Source organism: Babylonia areolata, chromosome 2 (assembly GCF_041734735.1).
Source record: "Babylonia areolata isolate BAREFJ2019XMU chromosome 2, ASM4173473v1, whole genome shotgun sequence".
Lineage (NCBI taxonomy): Eukaryota > Metazoa > Mollusca > Gastropoda > Neogastropoda > Buccinidae > Babylonia > Babylonia areolata.
This window is the reverse complement of record NC_134877.1, coordinates 41,618,094-41,634,475: the sequence shown is the minus strand read 5'-3', so window position 1 is coordinate 41,634,475 and position 16,382 is coordinate 41,618,094. Positions and strand designations below refer to the sequence as shown.

At 41.8% G+C, this 16,382-nt stretch overlaps 2 protein-coding genes across 3 annotated transcripts in view; one reads left to right on the top strand and one right to left on the bottom strand.

Moving 5' to 3' along the window:
• LOC143301474 (putative N-acetylgalactosaminyltransferase 9) overlaps positions 1–5,890 on the bottom strand; it is a 35,807-nt gene extending 29,917 nt beyond the window's left edge. For both annotated transcript variants that reach the window (XM_076615791.1, XM_076615799.1), the window contains exon 1: positions 5,443–5,890. In XM_076615791.1, the coding sequence (XP_076471906.1) occupies positions 5,443–5,774 (332 nt within the window). In that variant the 5' untranslated portion in view covers positions 5,775–5,890. The remainder of the gene's footprint in view (positions 1–5,442) is intronic.
• A 9,296-nt stretch (positions 5,891–15,186) lies between these two features.
• Positions 15,187–16,382, top strand: part of LOC143301467 (phosphatidylinositol 5-phosphate 4-kinase type-2 alpha-like) — a 38,026-nt gene continuing 36,830 nt past the window's right edge. Inside the window, exon 1 of the mRNA XM_076615779.1 lies at positions 15,187–15,451. Within this exon, the coding sequence (XP_076471894.1) occupies positions 15,332–15,451 (120 nt within the window). The 5' untranslated portion in view covers positions 15,187–15,331. The remainder of the gene's footprint in view (positions 15,452–16,382) is intronic.

Genomic DNA, 16,382 nt, shown 5'->3' with positions numbered 1-16,382 from the left:
GCAAAACATGACTTTAAAGTTCCCCGAAACTATCCTAAGATAATTAATTATAGAAGTTTCTCACATTTTGATAGAAATCTATTTTTGTTTGATTTAATGAATTCATGTTTGTTATCTGTTTACCAGTTTACTAATCCTGATGAAGCACTTGAAGTCTGGTATCACAATTTCCTAAATGTTTATAATAAGCATGCGCCGTTTAAAACAAAACGCATCAAAAATTATCCTAAAAAGCCATGGATGACTCAAAACATAACAAACGAAATCCGTCAGAGAGACAAGCTTTTAGAAATGGGGAATCAAGGGGAATTCAAAACACAAAGAAATAAAGTTAATAGTTTAAAACTTTCAGCAAAAATTGTGTATTTTCATGAAATGATTTCCTCTAAAGCCAACAGTAGATCGATATGGAAAGCTATCAATCAGCTAACCAATAACAACAAAACTGCACAACACCCATTACCCAAAGATATCTCTGTGGAAAACCTAAATAGTCATTTTTGCAATATAGCCAGCTCTACGATAAAATCCAGTAAAACTAACGTTAATCAGTTAGATGTTCTAAAAGATTTCTGTTTGTCCAAAAATATCACATCCACTTTGAACATTCCCCCTATGTGCATATATCAAGTATACAATGCTCTTGTTCACTTAAAACAGACAGACCACACAAGAGGCCTTGATTTTGATGGGAAAATTTTGAAAATAGCTGCTTCTATTATTGCTAAAGCACTGACTTATGTTTACAATTTATGTATATAAAAAAGTCAGGTTCCAAAGGCATCTTAAGTTGCAAAAGTTATACCTATGTTCAAGCATGGTAATCGCTCGGATCCCTCTAATTATAGGCCAATTTCTTTTCTATTTATTCTATCTAAACCGTTTGAGAATCATTTAAAGAAACATATGCTCAATCATTTCAGTGAATTTAGTTTTTTTCACCCGAATCGATCAGGATTTAGGCCTAACCACTCCTGTCATACAGCGCTAACCAATCTCATTGATCAATTTGCTGGCTCAATGATATTAACAACAATGACATAACAGGTGTTCTTCTTGTAGATTTTGCAAAGGCATTCGATGTTATTGATCACACTCTTCTCATCAGAAAACTAAAAGCATATGAGTTATCTCACAACACTTTAGAGCTAATGTCTTCATTTTTGTCTGACAGAAAGCAAATGGTTTCAGCTGACAGATTCAAATCTCAGATTTTACCCATAAATTATGGTGTTCCCCAAGTTTCTGTTCTGGGACCTATTTCATTTTCTATTATATTAATGATTTACCCCTATTTATTGAACCATCATGTGAATTATTTGCAGATGACACAAAGATCCACACTAAGCATCATAAAATAGAAAGAGTATCTCTTACTTTGCAACAAAGTATTAATGATATAGTAACATTGTCTAAACTTAATCATGTGCTTGCATCCAAAAAAGACAAAATACCCTGTCATTACCACAAGACAAAAGCGCCAAAACTTCTGCCTACCCATTCTCCGTTGTATATCAATGGCGTAATGATTGAGGAAGACAGTCATCACAAAGTACTTGGTCTTGTTATTCACAATAACTTGTCATGGTCTCAAAATATAATGATGACTTGTAAAAATTCTTCCAAAAAGATTCATCAACTATCCAGAATAAAGCATTTCTTAAACAAGCATTGCCGTAAATTATTTTTCCATGCTTATATCGAACCACATGTATATCATGCCTCAACAATATGGGATTCTGCCAGTGAAAATGTTCTTAAACAACTTATGAGTCCACATGGAAGAGGCCTAAAGCTGATACATCTGAAATCTTCGTCAATGACTGTCTCTGATTACAAAGACTTAGGTATTCTGCCATTGAAATGGAAAATCATTCATAATAAGGCACTTTTTAAGTTCAAGATAATGTCTGGTTTTGCTCCTCCGTTACAAATACAAGCACAATATATAACATCAACAAGATAATGGTACCACTGCCTAGAATTGATTTATTCAAATTGAGTCTAGCATACTCTGGCAGTTGCCTCTGGAACAACATCTTGACTAGTATTAATGCCCATACAAGTTTTACTGTGTTATAAAAATGTGTCATGAATACCTGACAGAAATATTTACAAATTCTGCTCAGAAGAGTGGTTGTATTCATGTTATGTCTTGTCATATGATATTACTGTATTTCATTACATATCTCTCTCTCTCTCTCTCTCTCTCCCCCCCCCCTCTCTCTCTCTCTCTCTCTCTCATCCTCTCACCTATTTTCTTGTCTCCTCTCACTTATTTTCTTAATTCTTTTCTCTCCACATGTATTTGAAATACATGTTGATTGTTATGATTATGATGTTTGTTGTAATGCTGTTTATTTTCTTGTCTTTCTATGAATTTGTTTGTTTAATATTTAGTCATTTTCTTGCAGTTTTCTTCACACCTTTTCTTTTGACATGTTTCCATTTCGAGGGCTGGGTGAAAACAAGCAGTGTCTGCTTACTCTATTACTGTATTACTATTAGTATTACCCTCAGAAATAAAAATTCATTAATTCATTCTCTCTCTCTCTCTCTCTCTCTCTCTCTCTCTCTCTCAGACACACACACACACACACACAAACCTATACCCCCCCCACACACACACACACATAAACAGTGAAATACAGACAATATAAATACATGCATCAAAGCTAAAGGAAAGAAAAAAAACAGTATAAATTTTATGACAGTCAATAATACCAAAGTGTTGGACTGGATTTCTTTTCTCTTTGCTACATGCACCTTGGTAAACTCCTGTACTCAGCAACAGGACTGTTACACACACACACACACACACACACACACACACACACACACAGAGAGAGAGAGAGAGAGAGAGAGAGACAAACACACACACACACACACACACACACACACACACACACACACACACACACACACACACACACACACACACACACACGATATGAGCACGATATAAGCTATTAGCTTGTTGTTGCTCCGCTGTCTATCTGTACATGTGTGACATATTTACTGAATAAAATTTTGTTTAAATTACACACACACACACACACACACACACACACACACATGTTCACATGCACATGCGTGCAAGCATGCACAAACACACACACACACATACACACCACACACACACACCATATGACCTTCAAAGGAAAACATCTCTTCAATAAAATACTTCAGTTAGCAGAAATGAAAATGATCCATGGCGTCCGTTCATGTTAACTTTTTTCTGAGCACATGGTTTACCAATTATAGATTATGCATCAACTTTATCGGATAATTGTAGCAATACAAATTGAAAACTTATTCATCGTATGTATAAAAGAGCATTTAAATCAATATTGTTGAAGTCAAGCTCCCTGACCCCTGTGGATTACACACAACATATTATCATTCCACAACTGGCTGTACTTTAACAAGGTTGTTTGCAAGCACAATGTTATATAAAATGAAAATACTCCTACAAAGATTACAGATACTTTTAAAACTGATGATCATACTCATAGACAAATCCATATGTTATGTATACCTGGACCAAGAAATAACCTTTACAAAACCAGTTTCCCATACTCTGACGGATATTTGTGCAATAATCTTCCACCCAGTTTAAAAAGTATTAAGAATAAAAAATGTGTTTTAAAAATATCTGACGAACCATCTTAATAACTCTATGAAAGATTAGTTGTAATACTAATCTACAGAGCTCTATTAGTAAACCACTTTATCTATTTCTTATGAAATGTTTTATGTATGCTCTTATTGGAAATAAGTTTGTGTTATACTTATATGTGTGGATGTCTGTGGGAAATACAGAGGGGTGGGGGGTATGGTGTTTGAACATGTGTATGTATATAAATTATATATATATGTGTGTGTGTGTGTGTGTGTGTGTGTGTGTGTGTGTGTGTGTGTGTGTGTGTGTGTGAGTGTGTGTAAAACAGACATTAATTATTTCATTATCATAAGAATCTTGAGAGAATGAGATCTATGTAGATATATATATGTATTTCACTTTTTTCTTTCCGTCTTTCTTTCTTTCTTTCTTTCAGATGGCTTGATGTAAAAAAAATAATAATAACCAGTTGCTGCTTATTCAAGTACCACCACAGAATAAAACTTTCACACACACACACACACACACACACACACACACACACACACTGACAAACTTCTAATGTGGTTTCCATGCAGTCCTCTGAGCTGTCCCCTGTCAAGGGCTTCATAATCACTGGACCAATATCTTGGCACAAGGAGTCCCTACACAAGAACTGATAATAGAAACAGTGGATAATTACTGCATGAGAGCTTCCTTGGTTTAAGCTGACTAAAAAGACTGGTGTGGGAGTTATCGCATTATTTATCAAAACCAGTGTGCTGAAAGTGAAAATATTCAAATGTCTTATATAATCGATTGGATTGGTCTCTTTTTTTAAAGCGTACACTTGTCAGAATTTTAGATATTCATTTTTATCTACAATAGTTAGCAAGCTGATATTTCTTAACCATAATCACTGAGTGACTGACATAAACTAAAGAAGGATATTGTGGATTGTTACCCTGTACTGGGATTATCACAGGATTATAGACAAGGCAAGACAAGACAAGAGGAGCCAGCATTCTCTACATATGATAGTAGTAGGAGTAGTAGTAGTAGCATAGGGACTGGCAGTCATCTGCCTAGACCTCTCGGCCTTTTTATGTCCCATCAAATCTTCATCTTCACTTCTTCCATTTTATTATATTTATTTATTTTCATCTTTTGTTTGTTTTTGTCGGGCGGTGTACGCAAGTACACTTCTGCAAGAAACTTTGTTTTATTCATCATATTCATAGTCAAATAAATTTTCTTTTAAGATGGTGTTGGTGTCAAGGAGATTTTTGAACGTGTTACTATTTTGTGCAAGTTTAACTTTGGTAATGCATTCCATGTTTGTGCAATTCGGTTAGCCAATGATTTTTTTTTTCTAATGTTGGTGTTGCAGTGTTCTAAACAAATTTTCTTTACTGAGTTCCTTGTACTACATTCTAATGATATGTCTTGCATTTACATCGTTCATGTTATTTAATATCTTATAAGTTTCAATCAAATCTCCTCTTACTCTTCTACCTTTTAGTGAATGTAGATTTACATATGTAAGTTTTTGTTGGTTACTCATATTCTTGCATTCTTTTAATAATTTCTTTGCTCTTCTTTGGACCCTTTCTAATGCTATAGATTGTCTCTTAAGGTATGGGTGCCACACAATATTACCACATTCCACATACGATCTAACTAATGCTTTATATAAACTGAGAAATCTATCTTTGTCTAACTCTAAGTAATTGAAGGCTCTCTTAATATTATAATTTATATATACGTGATTGATCCATCATTTCATCAAAGAAAACAAATAAGAAAACCGGTGTCATGAAAACATAAACCGGGTCACTCACGCTGGATCCCGCACGTCAGGAACGGATCTCTCAAGCGAAATCTTATCACTGGCAATCCGGTTGAATGCCTCCTTGGGCATGAGGGCCTCTGCTTGAGTCTTTTCCTCACCCTCGAGAAAAACGGCCACTCCATTTTCTCCTGGTCCAACACGACTCGACTCACTGTGCTGATAACTGACAAAACGTTTCACACGCGCTCTCATCACTTCGTCTGAGATCTCAGACTCCAGTGACTCGCTGCCACTTTGCCAGTACCACAACATTACCACGACAAAGGTTATACCAATAACACAATAGGCAAGATTATTTTTTCTTCGCCTGAAAAACCTCATGGTTGGAATGCACACAATAGCCTGATTTCCCTCTAATTCTATGTTTAAAAAGCTACAAGCATAAAGGGCTTCTCGTCAAATAAGCAGACTACGTGTCTCCACCCATCAGCAGGAAAAACAATACGTATATTAGGGGACGTTACTCTAAGAGAGTTGATCGTCGAAGGGAATTAAGATGCACGATATCCTGTTTTTTTCTTTCACAACAACCTGCACAGGAATTGTCCCCCTTGCTTCTTGCACTGTTGGGGAGGCGGGCGGTGCCCAGACTTGTATTCTGTTGCCTTTGTCAGGAAATGTAAGAGACAGAGAAAGAGACTAAAACAACGGACACTGCAGCCAGACTGAGATCGAGATAGAGCTCTTATGATACGCAGTTACTGATTACCTTTTTTTTTTTTTTTCTTTTTTACAAACTTGGCTAACCCACACAATGATGACCTTTTTCTTTTCTTTTTTTTCAGACTCCAACTTTACTTTGTTTTATATTCCAAACAACTTCTCTCTCTCTCTATATATATATATATATATATATATATATATATATATCCTGTGTGCCAGTGTGTGTGTGCGTGTGCGCCCGCGCGCGCGCGCGTGTGTGTGTGAGCGCGCGCGTGTGTGTGTGTTGCTTTATGTCACTGAGTTTCCCTTCGAGAACTCAGTGGATGAAAAAAAAGTATTGTCTTGCTTACTCAGTGCCACAGTCACCCGTAAAACTTTTTTTTTAGTTCAATTCATTCAACTGTAGTTGTGTGTGTGTGTGTGTGTGTGTGTCGGTCTCTGTCTCTGTCTCTGTTTCTGTCTCTCTCTCTCTCTCTCTCTCTCTCTCTCTCTCTCTCTCTCTCTCTCAGCCTCACTCCTTCAGGCGCGCGCCCAGTCGTGTGTGTGTGTGTGTGTGTGTGTGTGTGTGTGTGTGTGTGTGTGTGTGTGTGTGTGTGTGTGTGTGTGTGTGTGTGTGTGTGTGTGTGTGTGTGTGTGTGTGTGTGTGTGTGTGTGTGTGACCCAGTGTGTGTGTCACTCTGTTTGTCCGAGTCTGTGTGTGTGTGTGTGTGTGTGTGTGTGTGTGTGTGTGTTGCTGTTCAGCTGGTGTTGTCGGTGATGTTGTTCGATGATCGCTAGCATATCAAACCCCTATCCCCGGCAATGCTACCCATCCCCTGCCGAACTAAACCCACGATTTCCCTTCAGGTTACATTGGGATGTACCTGTTACCAGTAGGTCGGAGAAATACACACACACACACACACACACACACACACACACACACACACACACACACACACACACACACACACACACACACCACACACACACACACACACACGCACACACACACACACACACACACATACACCACATACCACACACACACACACACACACACACACCAAACACACACGCACACACACACACACCAAACACACACGCACGCACGCACACACACACACACACACACACACACACACACACACACTGACATATAATCAAACACACGGCGCGCGCGTGCATACTAGTGTGACATCATCGATGCGAAATCATCACGCACACTCACACGCACAGAAACACACACCGGGTTGGATCAATGTGACACACACACGCACACACACGCGCGCGCGCGCGCTCGCCACCATGTGCACGCAAGCACACGCATACATTCTTCCCTGTTTATGCAAACATGCTTGCGCGCACACACACACACACACACACACACACTGGCACACACTGGCACACACACAACATTCAGCGTGGCGCTGACAGTTGTTTTTTGTTGTTGTTGTTTTTTCCCAGTGGCGGCTATTCTGTTCTTTGTTTCTCTGTAAACCAACAACAACTGTATTTTCATGGAGCGGGAAAAAAAAAGAGTTCTTAAAAAAAAAATTTTTTTTTTTAATCAAAAAAAAATCGAAGACCCGGCCGGACTGTAGGGGATGAATGACGCACTCAAAATGGATACGGGAAGCATGGCGGGGGAACTGTTCATGATAGGAACAGTGTTCAGGTCATCAGACAGACAGGCAGACTGACTTTTTTTTCCGCCTTTTTTCTTCTTTTTTTTTCTGTATGCGTCAATTCTTCATCAAACTTGCTACGAAATAGACCAGGTCTCGACGGACGCAGCAAGCAAGCAAGAACGCGTACGATGGCAACTTAGAAAGACCGAGTGACTTTCAAAGGCATCGCCCATTTCGAGGATCGCCAAGTCAATTTACTTTCCAGCCTGCAGCGTAAAAGCAAAGTTCAGTTACGTCATCATGGGGGGGGGGTGCCGTGGGGGTGGGGGAGCGTGAGGGTGGAGGACCCCCAGGGAGGCGACAGACCAAGTGTGGAACAATGTCAGATGCAAATTAACTCCTCCACACACATAATGACTTTTTTCCACGTCCCTTCGATCAGCGAGCCCCCCCCCCCGCCCCCCCACCCCCACCCCCACTTCCCGCCCCACACCCACCCCCTCCTCACCCTCAGCTCCAACTCGCCCCCAATTATACTATTATACCGGTTTCCCGCTCAGTGAAACAATGGAAAATGGAAAAATCGTGTTTTGGCTCGGCTGCCTGAACAAACACACTTGCGCACGCAGGCGCATGCACGCACGCACACATACACAAATGAATATAATGCATACATTCATACCCTAGGCATAAATACATACATTACATACAGGCACGCACACGGCACCCCGGCATTGGCACACACACACACACACACACACACACACACACACACACATTGAGCACACAATAAATATTATGATTATGTACACACACACAAACATGTAACCACATGCATATATACGGGCGCATGCATCCTTACACACTGCACGTGCGTGTGAGAGTGCCAGAGAGAGGGAGAGAGAGGTGGGGGGGGAGATGACTGAATTGAAATGAATAAAAATTTGTTTTCTGAGGATAACACAGTAAGCAAGAATATGTTGTTGTTTTTCATCCAGCCCTCGAAGGAAAACATTAAGATAAATCAAAGGGGAAAATCATTACACCAAAACAGCATGCACATAATATTGTGGCATTTACAGCACTACATAGGTAGAGGCAAATGAGAGGTGAAAATTTATGGGGGGACAGAAAGAGAGAGAGAGAGAGAGAGAGAAAGGGGTAAGAGAGAAAGGGGGGGGGGAGAGAAAGAGACATGAAAATTAATCTATGTCAAGATAGTGATTAAGCAATATACTGATCAGCTGAAAAGAGTTCCAACTGGATCTGGTCGAGGAGGAATGAAAGTAAACTTCATAAGGATTAAATTTCCCAACTCAAACTAGGCGTACGATGTTCATTGGCTAAAACGTCTGCCAGAAAGGTGACTCGAACCTGCTGAGGACCAGGTTGAAAAAAAAAGGCGGTAATGCAAGAGCATCCATGACCTGGGTGTGGGCCGGCCCCCTTAGAATGTAAGGAGTTAGGTGCCGAAACGATTGAGGGGGGTTTCTTCTCTGAAGACCTTGTATTGTCCAGCTCTCCCTACAGTCTCTTATCATTGAGACATGGGTAAGCCATTGACTTTCAGGAACAGTCTAAATGACGATCTGGGAGACCGAGTGACACTGGGAAAGACTAGACTCTCGGATCCCGTGGGTCGGCAGCTCACCTTACCCTTAATCAAATAGCCTCAATTTCCAAAAAGAAGAGATGCTCTCAGGATTCACCGAAAGGGGCAGAGAATGATGAATCCATTGGCGCCAAGATAATCACGACTGGAAATGTTACACGGACTACGATTTCGCAACCGATGGAAATCCCATGTGTCTGTTGGCGGAAATTCTCCACTGAGCGTGGCATGAAAATCCACAGGACCAAAACGGCTGTCCGAAAAATCTGACGAATGCTCAGCAGTGTACTGCAGCAGCAGGTAAGGCGTCGGAAAACCAAGGCCAGGATTCAAACCACAATACCAAGGACATCAACGCTGATAATTCTGACGAACCTTTTGTACAAAATCTTAAAGCCAAACACCAGAAACTCAACTTGCCACCTGCAGTGCAAAAACGGAATGGGAAGAGTTAGATGACCAGAAAATAGTCCGAAAACGTGATGCGCTGATAGGAGAGAGCACCTTGGGAACACAAGTTAGCCACTGACGGAGATATCGTGTACGCAACCTGTCGGGAAATCTATGGAGTGAAAGAACCAAAGACAAGAACACCTCCTCAAAAATCCAGGCGACAACGAGAAATGGATAACATCCGAAATGCAAAAAGAAAGCTGAAGGAAAGGATGAAAACTGCTTCAGAATTTGAGAAGCAGGGCCTACATAAACTGTGGAAAGACCTGAAAACAAAGCACAGAGCACTCAGTAAAGCAGAATCAGCAAGGAAGAAAAGGAGCAAAAAGAAGAAAACACAAGTCTGCTTCTTCCGAGACCCCTTTCAATTCGCCAGGAAACTGTTCGAACAGCCCAAATCGTGGGCACTCACAGTGAACAAAGAAACACTTGAACAGCATCTCATTAAAACATATTCCGATTCACAAAGCAAGAAACCACTTGATCTCAAGGGCTTGGCCCATCCCAGGAAACCAGAGAAGAAGCTCAGCGATAAACCACCAACCCTTCAGGAAGTACAGAAAGTGGTCAAGAATGTCAGGGCTAAAATTAATCATCACCAGGGCCAAACGGAATACCGTACCTGCTGTACAAGAAATGTCCTAAAGTCCTTCAGTGGCTCCACAGAGTAATGATATCAGCATGGAGGAACCTGAAGATCAGCGACCAGTGGATGATTGCTGATGGCGTGTACATCACGAAAGAGCAGAACTCAAGTACCATCAGCCAGTTCATACCAATATCGCTCCCGAATGTCGAAGGAAAAATCTTCTGACAAAATACCTCAGAAAATGAGAACCTGGATATGTCAGTCCAGAAAGCGGCATCCCAGGAATTCCTGGTTGTGTAGAACATGCCACAATGATTTGGGATGCCATCCAAAGAGCAAAGGCAGAGAAAAAGGACCTAGATGTAGTATGGCTGGATCTGGCAAATGCGTACGGGTCAGTTCCTCATGAGATGATCCAACTGGCTCTCGAGATGCACCATGTGCCCACTCTGCCATGGCAAACAAACAGTGAAACATGTCCTCAGCTCTTGCAAAGTGGCGTTAAGCCAGGGATGGTACACATGGAAGCACAACCAACATGTGCTAAAAGAAATTGCACACGTGGTGAGCACTCCAAGGAGCACCAACACTACCAGAATTTCTAGTGGATTTTATCTCTGCAAGAGGCAAAAAAGTCTGGCTAGGAACAGCTGTAACATCCAAAGCATGGAAACGTGGGCTGCTGGATGGTGCCGAAGATTGGAAATTCACAGATGACCTACCAGAGGGGAAGAAACACACGGAAATCATCAGCAAGAGCGGCATGAGACCTGACATAGTACTCGACTCCAAAGCAACAAAACAAGCGATTCTGTTTGCGCTCAAAGTGCCATACGAAAGCAGAATGGAGGAAGCACACATATACAAGACCGAATGTGAGTCTAGCCAGCAGCCTGAGAGAAAATGGCTTCCAAGCCAAAGTCCTCACAATAGAGATTGTTGCAAGAGGGTTTGTGAGCGCATCTGCCTACAGCCTCATAAAACAACTGTCGATTTCTGGCAGAGAGAGGACAAGGGCTCTCAAAGCAATGGCAGAATCAACAGAAAAGAGTTCCAGCTGGATCTGGTCGAGGAGGAATGACTTCATAAGGATTACATTTCCCAACTAGGCATACAATGGCTCAGTGGCTAAAACGTCTGCCAGAAAGGTGACTCAGTCGTGAAGTGGCGATCACCCTGGAGGCGCGGGTTCGATCCTGCTGAGGACCAGGTTGGAAAAAAAAAGAAGTCATGACCTGGGTGCGGCCCGGCCCCCTTAGAGTGTAAGGAGTTAAGTGCCGAAACATTTGATTAAGGGGGGCTTCTTCTCTGAAGACCTTGTATTGTCAGTTAAACTGACGGACTGCACTTTAACTCAGATGTAGAAGGTTTGAGGCAGAAGGAGTGGGAGAATGAGAAGGGAGGGAGAGAGAAAATTAACACACTGATAGACAGAATGAGAAACAATAAAGACACAGGAGGTATTTAACAGACAGACAGACTTACTGGACACAATTGTCAAGAAAGTATTCTAAAATATCCAAATTAGAATGCATGTTCAGAGGTAAATTCAACAAGCTATTGGCTGACACACTGAGGTCAAGTTGTTCGAGGGGGTGAGTAGTGTGTGTCTGTCCAGGTGAGAAGTCTGTTTGGAGTTCCATGGAGGAACCCTGGCTGCCAAAGTTTCAGTTTCAGTTTCAATTTCTCAAGGAGGCGTCACTGCATTCGGACAAATCCATATTCGCTATATCACATCTGCTAGACAGATGCCTGACTAGTAGCATAACCAAACGGCTTTGAGTGCATGCATATACATTTGTTTATCTATTATTATTATTACTATTATTATTATGGATTTCTGCCACAGAATTTTGCCAGAGGACAAGCGTCAGGGTTGCCATGGGTTCTTTTTCTGTGCTCCAAGTGCGTATTGCACATGTACCCCAGTTTATCGTCTCATCCGAATGACCAGACGCTCGGTTTGATTTTCCAGTCAAGCGTGGGAGAAAGGGCGAGAGCGGGATTCGAAACCAGTCTCTCACGGACTCTCTGTATTGGTAGATTGATTGATGTGGATACTTATATAGCGCCTATCCTCGGTCAGAGACCAAGCTCTAAGCGCTTTACATACACGGGGACATTTGCACCACAGGCTGCCTACCTGGGTAGAGCCGACTGACGGCTGCCACTGGGCGCTCATCATTCGTTTCCTTTGTCATTCAATCAGATTTCAGACGCACACACATACACACTCAGACAGACATGTAACATTTTACGCCGTGTGACCGTTTTTGTTTTTGTTTTTTTAATTTACCCTGCCATGTAGGGAGCCATACTCCGTTTTCGGAGGTGTGCATGCTGGGTATATTCTTGTTTCCATAACCCACCGAACGCTGACATGGATTACAGGATCTTTAACGTGCGTATTTGATCTTCTGCGTGCGCATACACACGAAGGGGGTTCAGGCACTAGCAGGTCTGCACATATGTTGACCTGGGAGATCGGAAAAATCTCCACCCTTTACCCACCAGGTGCACCGAGATTCGAACCCAGGACCATCAGATTGAAAGTCCAGCGCTTTAACCATTCGGCTATTGCACCCGTCATGAGCGTCTTAACCATTCTGCAACCTTCCTCATTGGCCGGCTGCCAAACAGTAGTGAAGTTCTAAGGTAGTAAGTCCTGGCTGCTATTCCCGCACTGGGTAGGGCTGAGGTTGATGGGGAATCCTGGGGGTCTGGAGAGGGGTGAAGTCTTCGTACATTTTAATTAATGTACGACCTGTCTTCACAAGAGACTTATTTATTGTCCCGTCGAATGACGGGCGCAATAGCCGAGCGGTTAAAGCGTTGGATTTTCAATCTGAGAGTCCAGGGCTCGAATCTCGGTTACGATGCCTGGCGGAGATTTTTTCCGATCTCCCATGTCAACTTATTTTGTGCAGACCTGCTTGTGCCTGAACCCCCTTCGAGTGTACACGCAAGCAGAAGATCAAATATGAACGTTAAAGATCCTGCAATCCATGTCAGCGTTCGGTGGGTTATAGATACAAGTACATACCCAGCACTGGCATGCACACCCCCGAAAACGATGTATGTCTGCTTACATGGCGGGATAAAAATGGTCATACACGAAAAAGCCCAGTCGCCCACGAACTGAACGAAGAAGTCCCGTCGAATTCATAATTGTCTATGCAGGGCAATATCTATTTACAAATAAAGTACTGGCTCAATCAAAGGAGCAGACGAACTTACAGCCTCTGACACTGAAACAGACACACAGGCGGAGAGACAGAGATAGATATACTGACAGGGACTCATGTGTGCATGCGTGTGTGTGTGTGTGCGCGCGCGCGCGCGCATATAGGCGCTCCGATGTAAAGGTACCAAGGGAACTCTGCTTGGGGTACATGATCTTTAAGTGACTTGCATAATTGATTTTTCTTTTTAACTTTCACTGACTACCGATTGCCGGCTGCAATTTCTGCTTCGATGTACTTTCAGCCAGCTCAGTCAAACATAAACAAGAGAAAGAATTGTGCCAGAAAGACTAAAACCGGAAAAGAGTTGAAAGCCTAGGCTACCGCCGGGAAATTTTTTTTTCTGACGCCTTTTGTTTATGTTAATCAAAAACTGGTGTTCTTAAAGTAATTCTTGTCTATTTCCCCATTTGATGGTTTCTTAAATTTGACTTCTATCTAAAAAAGAAGAAGAAAAAACAGAAAAAAAGTCGGAAAGCCATGCCGACTATAAAAAAAAAAACAACCCACCCCAAAGCAAACAAACAAAAGCCCAACAAAAACAACTCTTCAAACTGATTTCCACAATCATTTATTATTGGTTCGACCACTAAAGGACTCCCAGACGGTGTTAGCTAACAGTGAAATCAATTAGCACGATGCACACATCAGTGAGAGGCTGATATCACCTTTCTGATGAAAAAAAGATTAATACCTATACTGGCTGTAAGTTAGATGCTGAGGATAGCAAAGAGTGCATATTGATCACTATACTCACTAACCTGTGATACGCAGGCACTGTACACACACTGACACACACACACACACTGACTACACACACACACACACACACACACACACACACACACACACACACACACACACACTGGCACGTACGTACGCACACACACACACACACACACACACACACACACACACACACACACACACACACACACCGACACACACACACACACACACGCACTGGCACGCACGCACACACACACACACACACTGACGCGCGCGCGAGCGCGCGCACACTGACACACGCACACTGGCATGCACTCACACACTCGGACACACACACACACACACACACACACACACGCACACGCACATGGCACACACACACACACACACACACACACACACACACACACACACACGCACACACACACACACACACACACACACACACACACACGGTGTGTCAGAGCAGACAGAAAAGGACGGCTGATTTGTGAAGCTTGAGGACTGAACCGCTCTTCCAACGCAACGCTACGCTGGATCGTGTGACATAATTATTTTACACGATGCACAGAAGACAACTTGCTCACCATTGATCATGGCATATAGTGTGAATGCTGGTTCTTTTCATTGTGTGATATTATTCAGCCACCAATCAGACACGACGGAATAAACTTAAGTCCCGGATGACAGCAAGTTTCAGTTTTCCAACTGACCCTTTTTTCTTTCCAAGTGGGCGGGGCCCAGTGCAGCAATGAAACGAAAGAGACAACTTGAGTTATATCCCTTCGAAGCGTTTGGATGCTGGGAAATTTTCGCCATCTTGCAGGCTGCGAGCATTTTGCGGCCCGTCGATTAGACAACAAGACAATGCGGCTGCTTGATATCAGCGTAGGAAGTCTTTCTGTCTGAAGAAAAAGACTAAAAAAGCAAATCGCATTGCTTCCCTGTATTCAACGGCTTTGTGCAATATTCGCATCATCATGTCTGGAGTCACTGCGAAGCGAAAGCAGCTGAAACTCAAGGCTGTCGCTCCCAAACAGAAGCTCTTCCGTGCCAACGAACCATTGCTGAGTGTCTTTATGTGGGGCATAAATCACACGGTAAGGACTCTGTGTTGTTTATCTGAATATCGTAGCCTGTTTAGTCTGTAATTGTTTGTTTGGCGTTAGAAGCAGTATATATCCTCGCTTCACCACCCCCTTTTCTGCCATTGACTGATCTTGGCAAAACATTCAGAGCATTATTTATTATGAAAACAAACATTCAATCTGGAGTACGATTTTATTCCCCTTCACATTGTAATCTTTAATCGATTAAGAATGCTGTTTATTTTGGATATGAATACTGAAATGGAACAGAATAGCAGCATTTTTTCACACAGATTCTTAAAGGAAGACGCGCAAAATTATGAATTGTTTAAAAATACATATTTGTGTCCTTTAACCGTTTAGGTACCAAATTTTGTTAAAAAGTAAGGAAGGAGAAAGGGAATGTATTTTGTCTGAAACTGTTTCCTAATGATTCAGCCTCAGGCACTATAACCATTAAAACAATGATGATTTATGAAGCATGGGCAGCAGTGTTAGTCCCATACCTAGACTAATACAACATTTCTGACACAGTTTTCTGCAGTGAGTTGCAAAATGTAATATTGTGACATGTTCTAGTGACATAACGTGTGAATATGCGCTAATTTGTGTTTTAAGAATAAGTGTTAGCAGTGTGCATATCGCCATATGTAGTTGACCTGATTACACACAAGTGGGGTGCTCACGAAAAGATAAAGGGGTGTGGTTTATGTGACAGTTAAGGAATATAATATATATATCATTTGTCAAGGGGTGGATGCATGTAAGGATAGGAGTGTCTGCTGAATTTACAGGCAAAACATCTGCAGGAATCCATATCTGCATACTGTTAATGTGTTATAGTGTTTCCCTTTTTTTTTGTTTATATTATTGTGAAGTAACCTGTAAAATCAAATACTAAATAGTTATAAACACATATCACACACACACACACACACACACA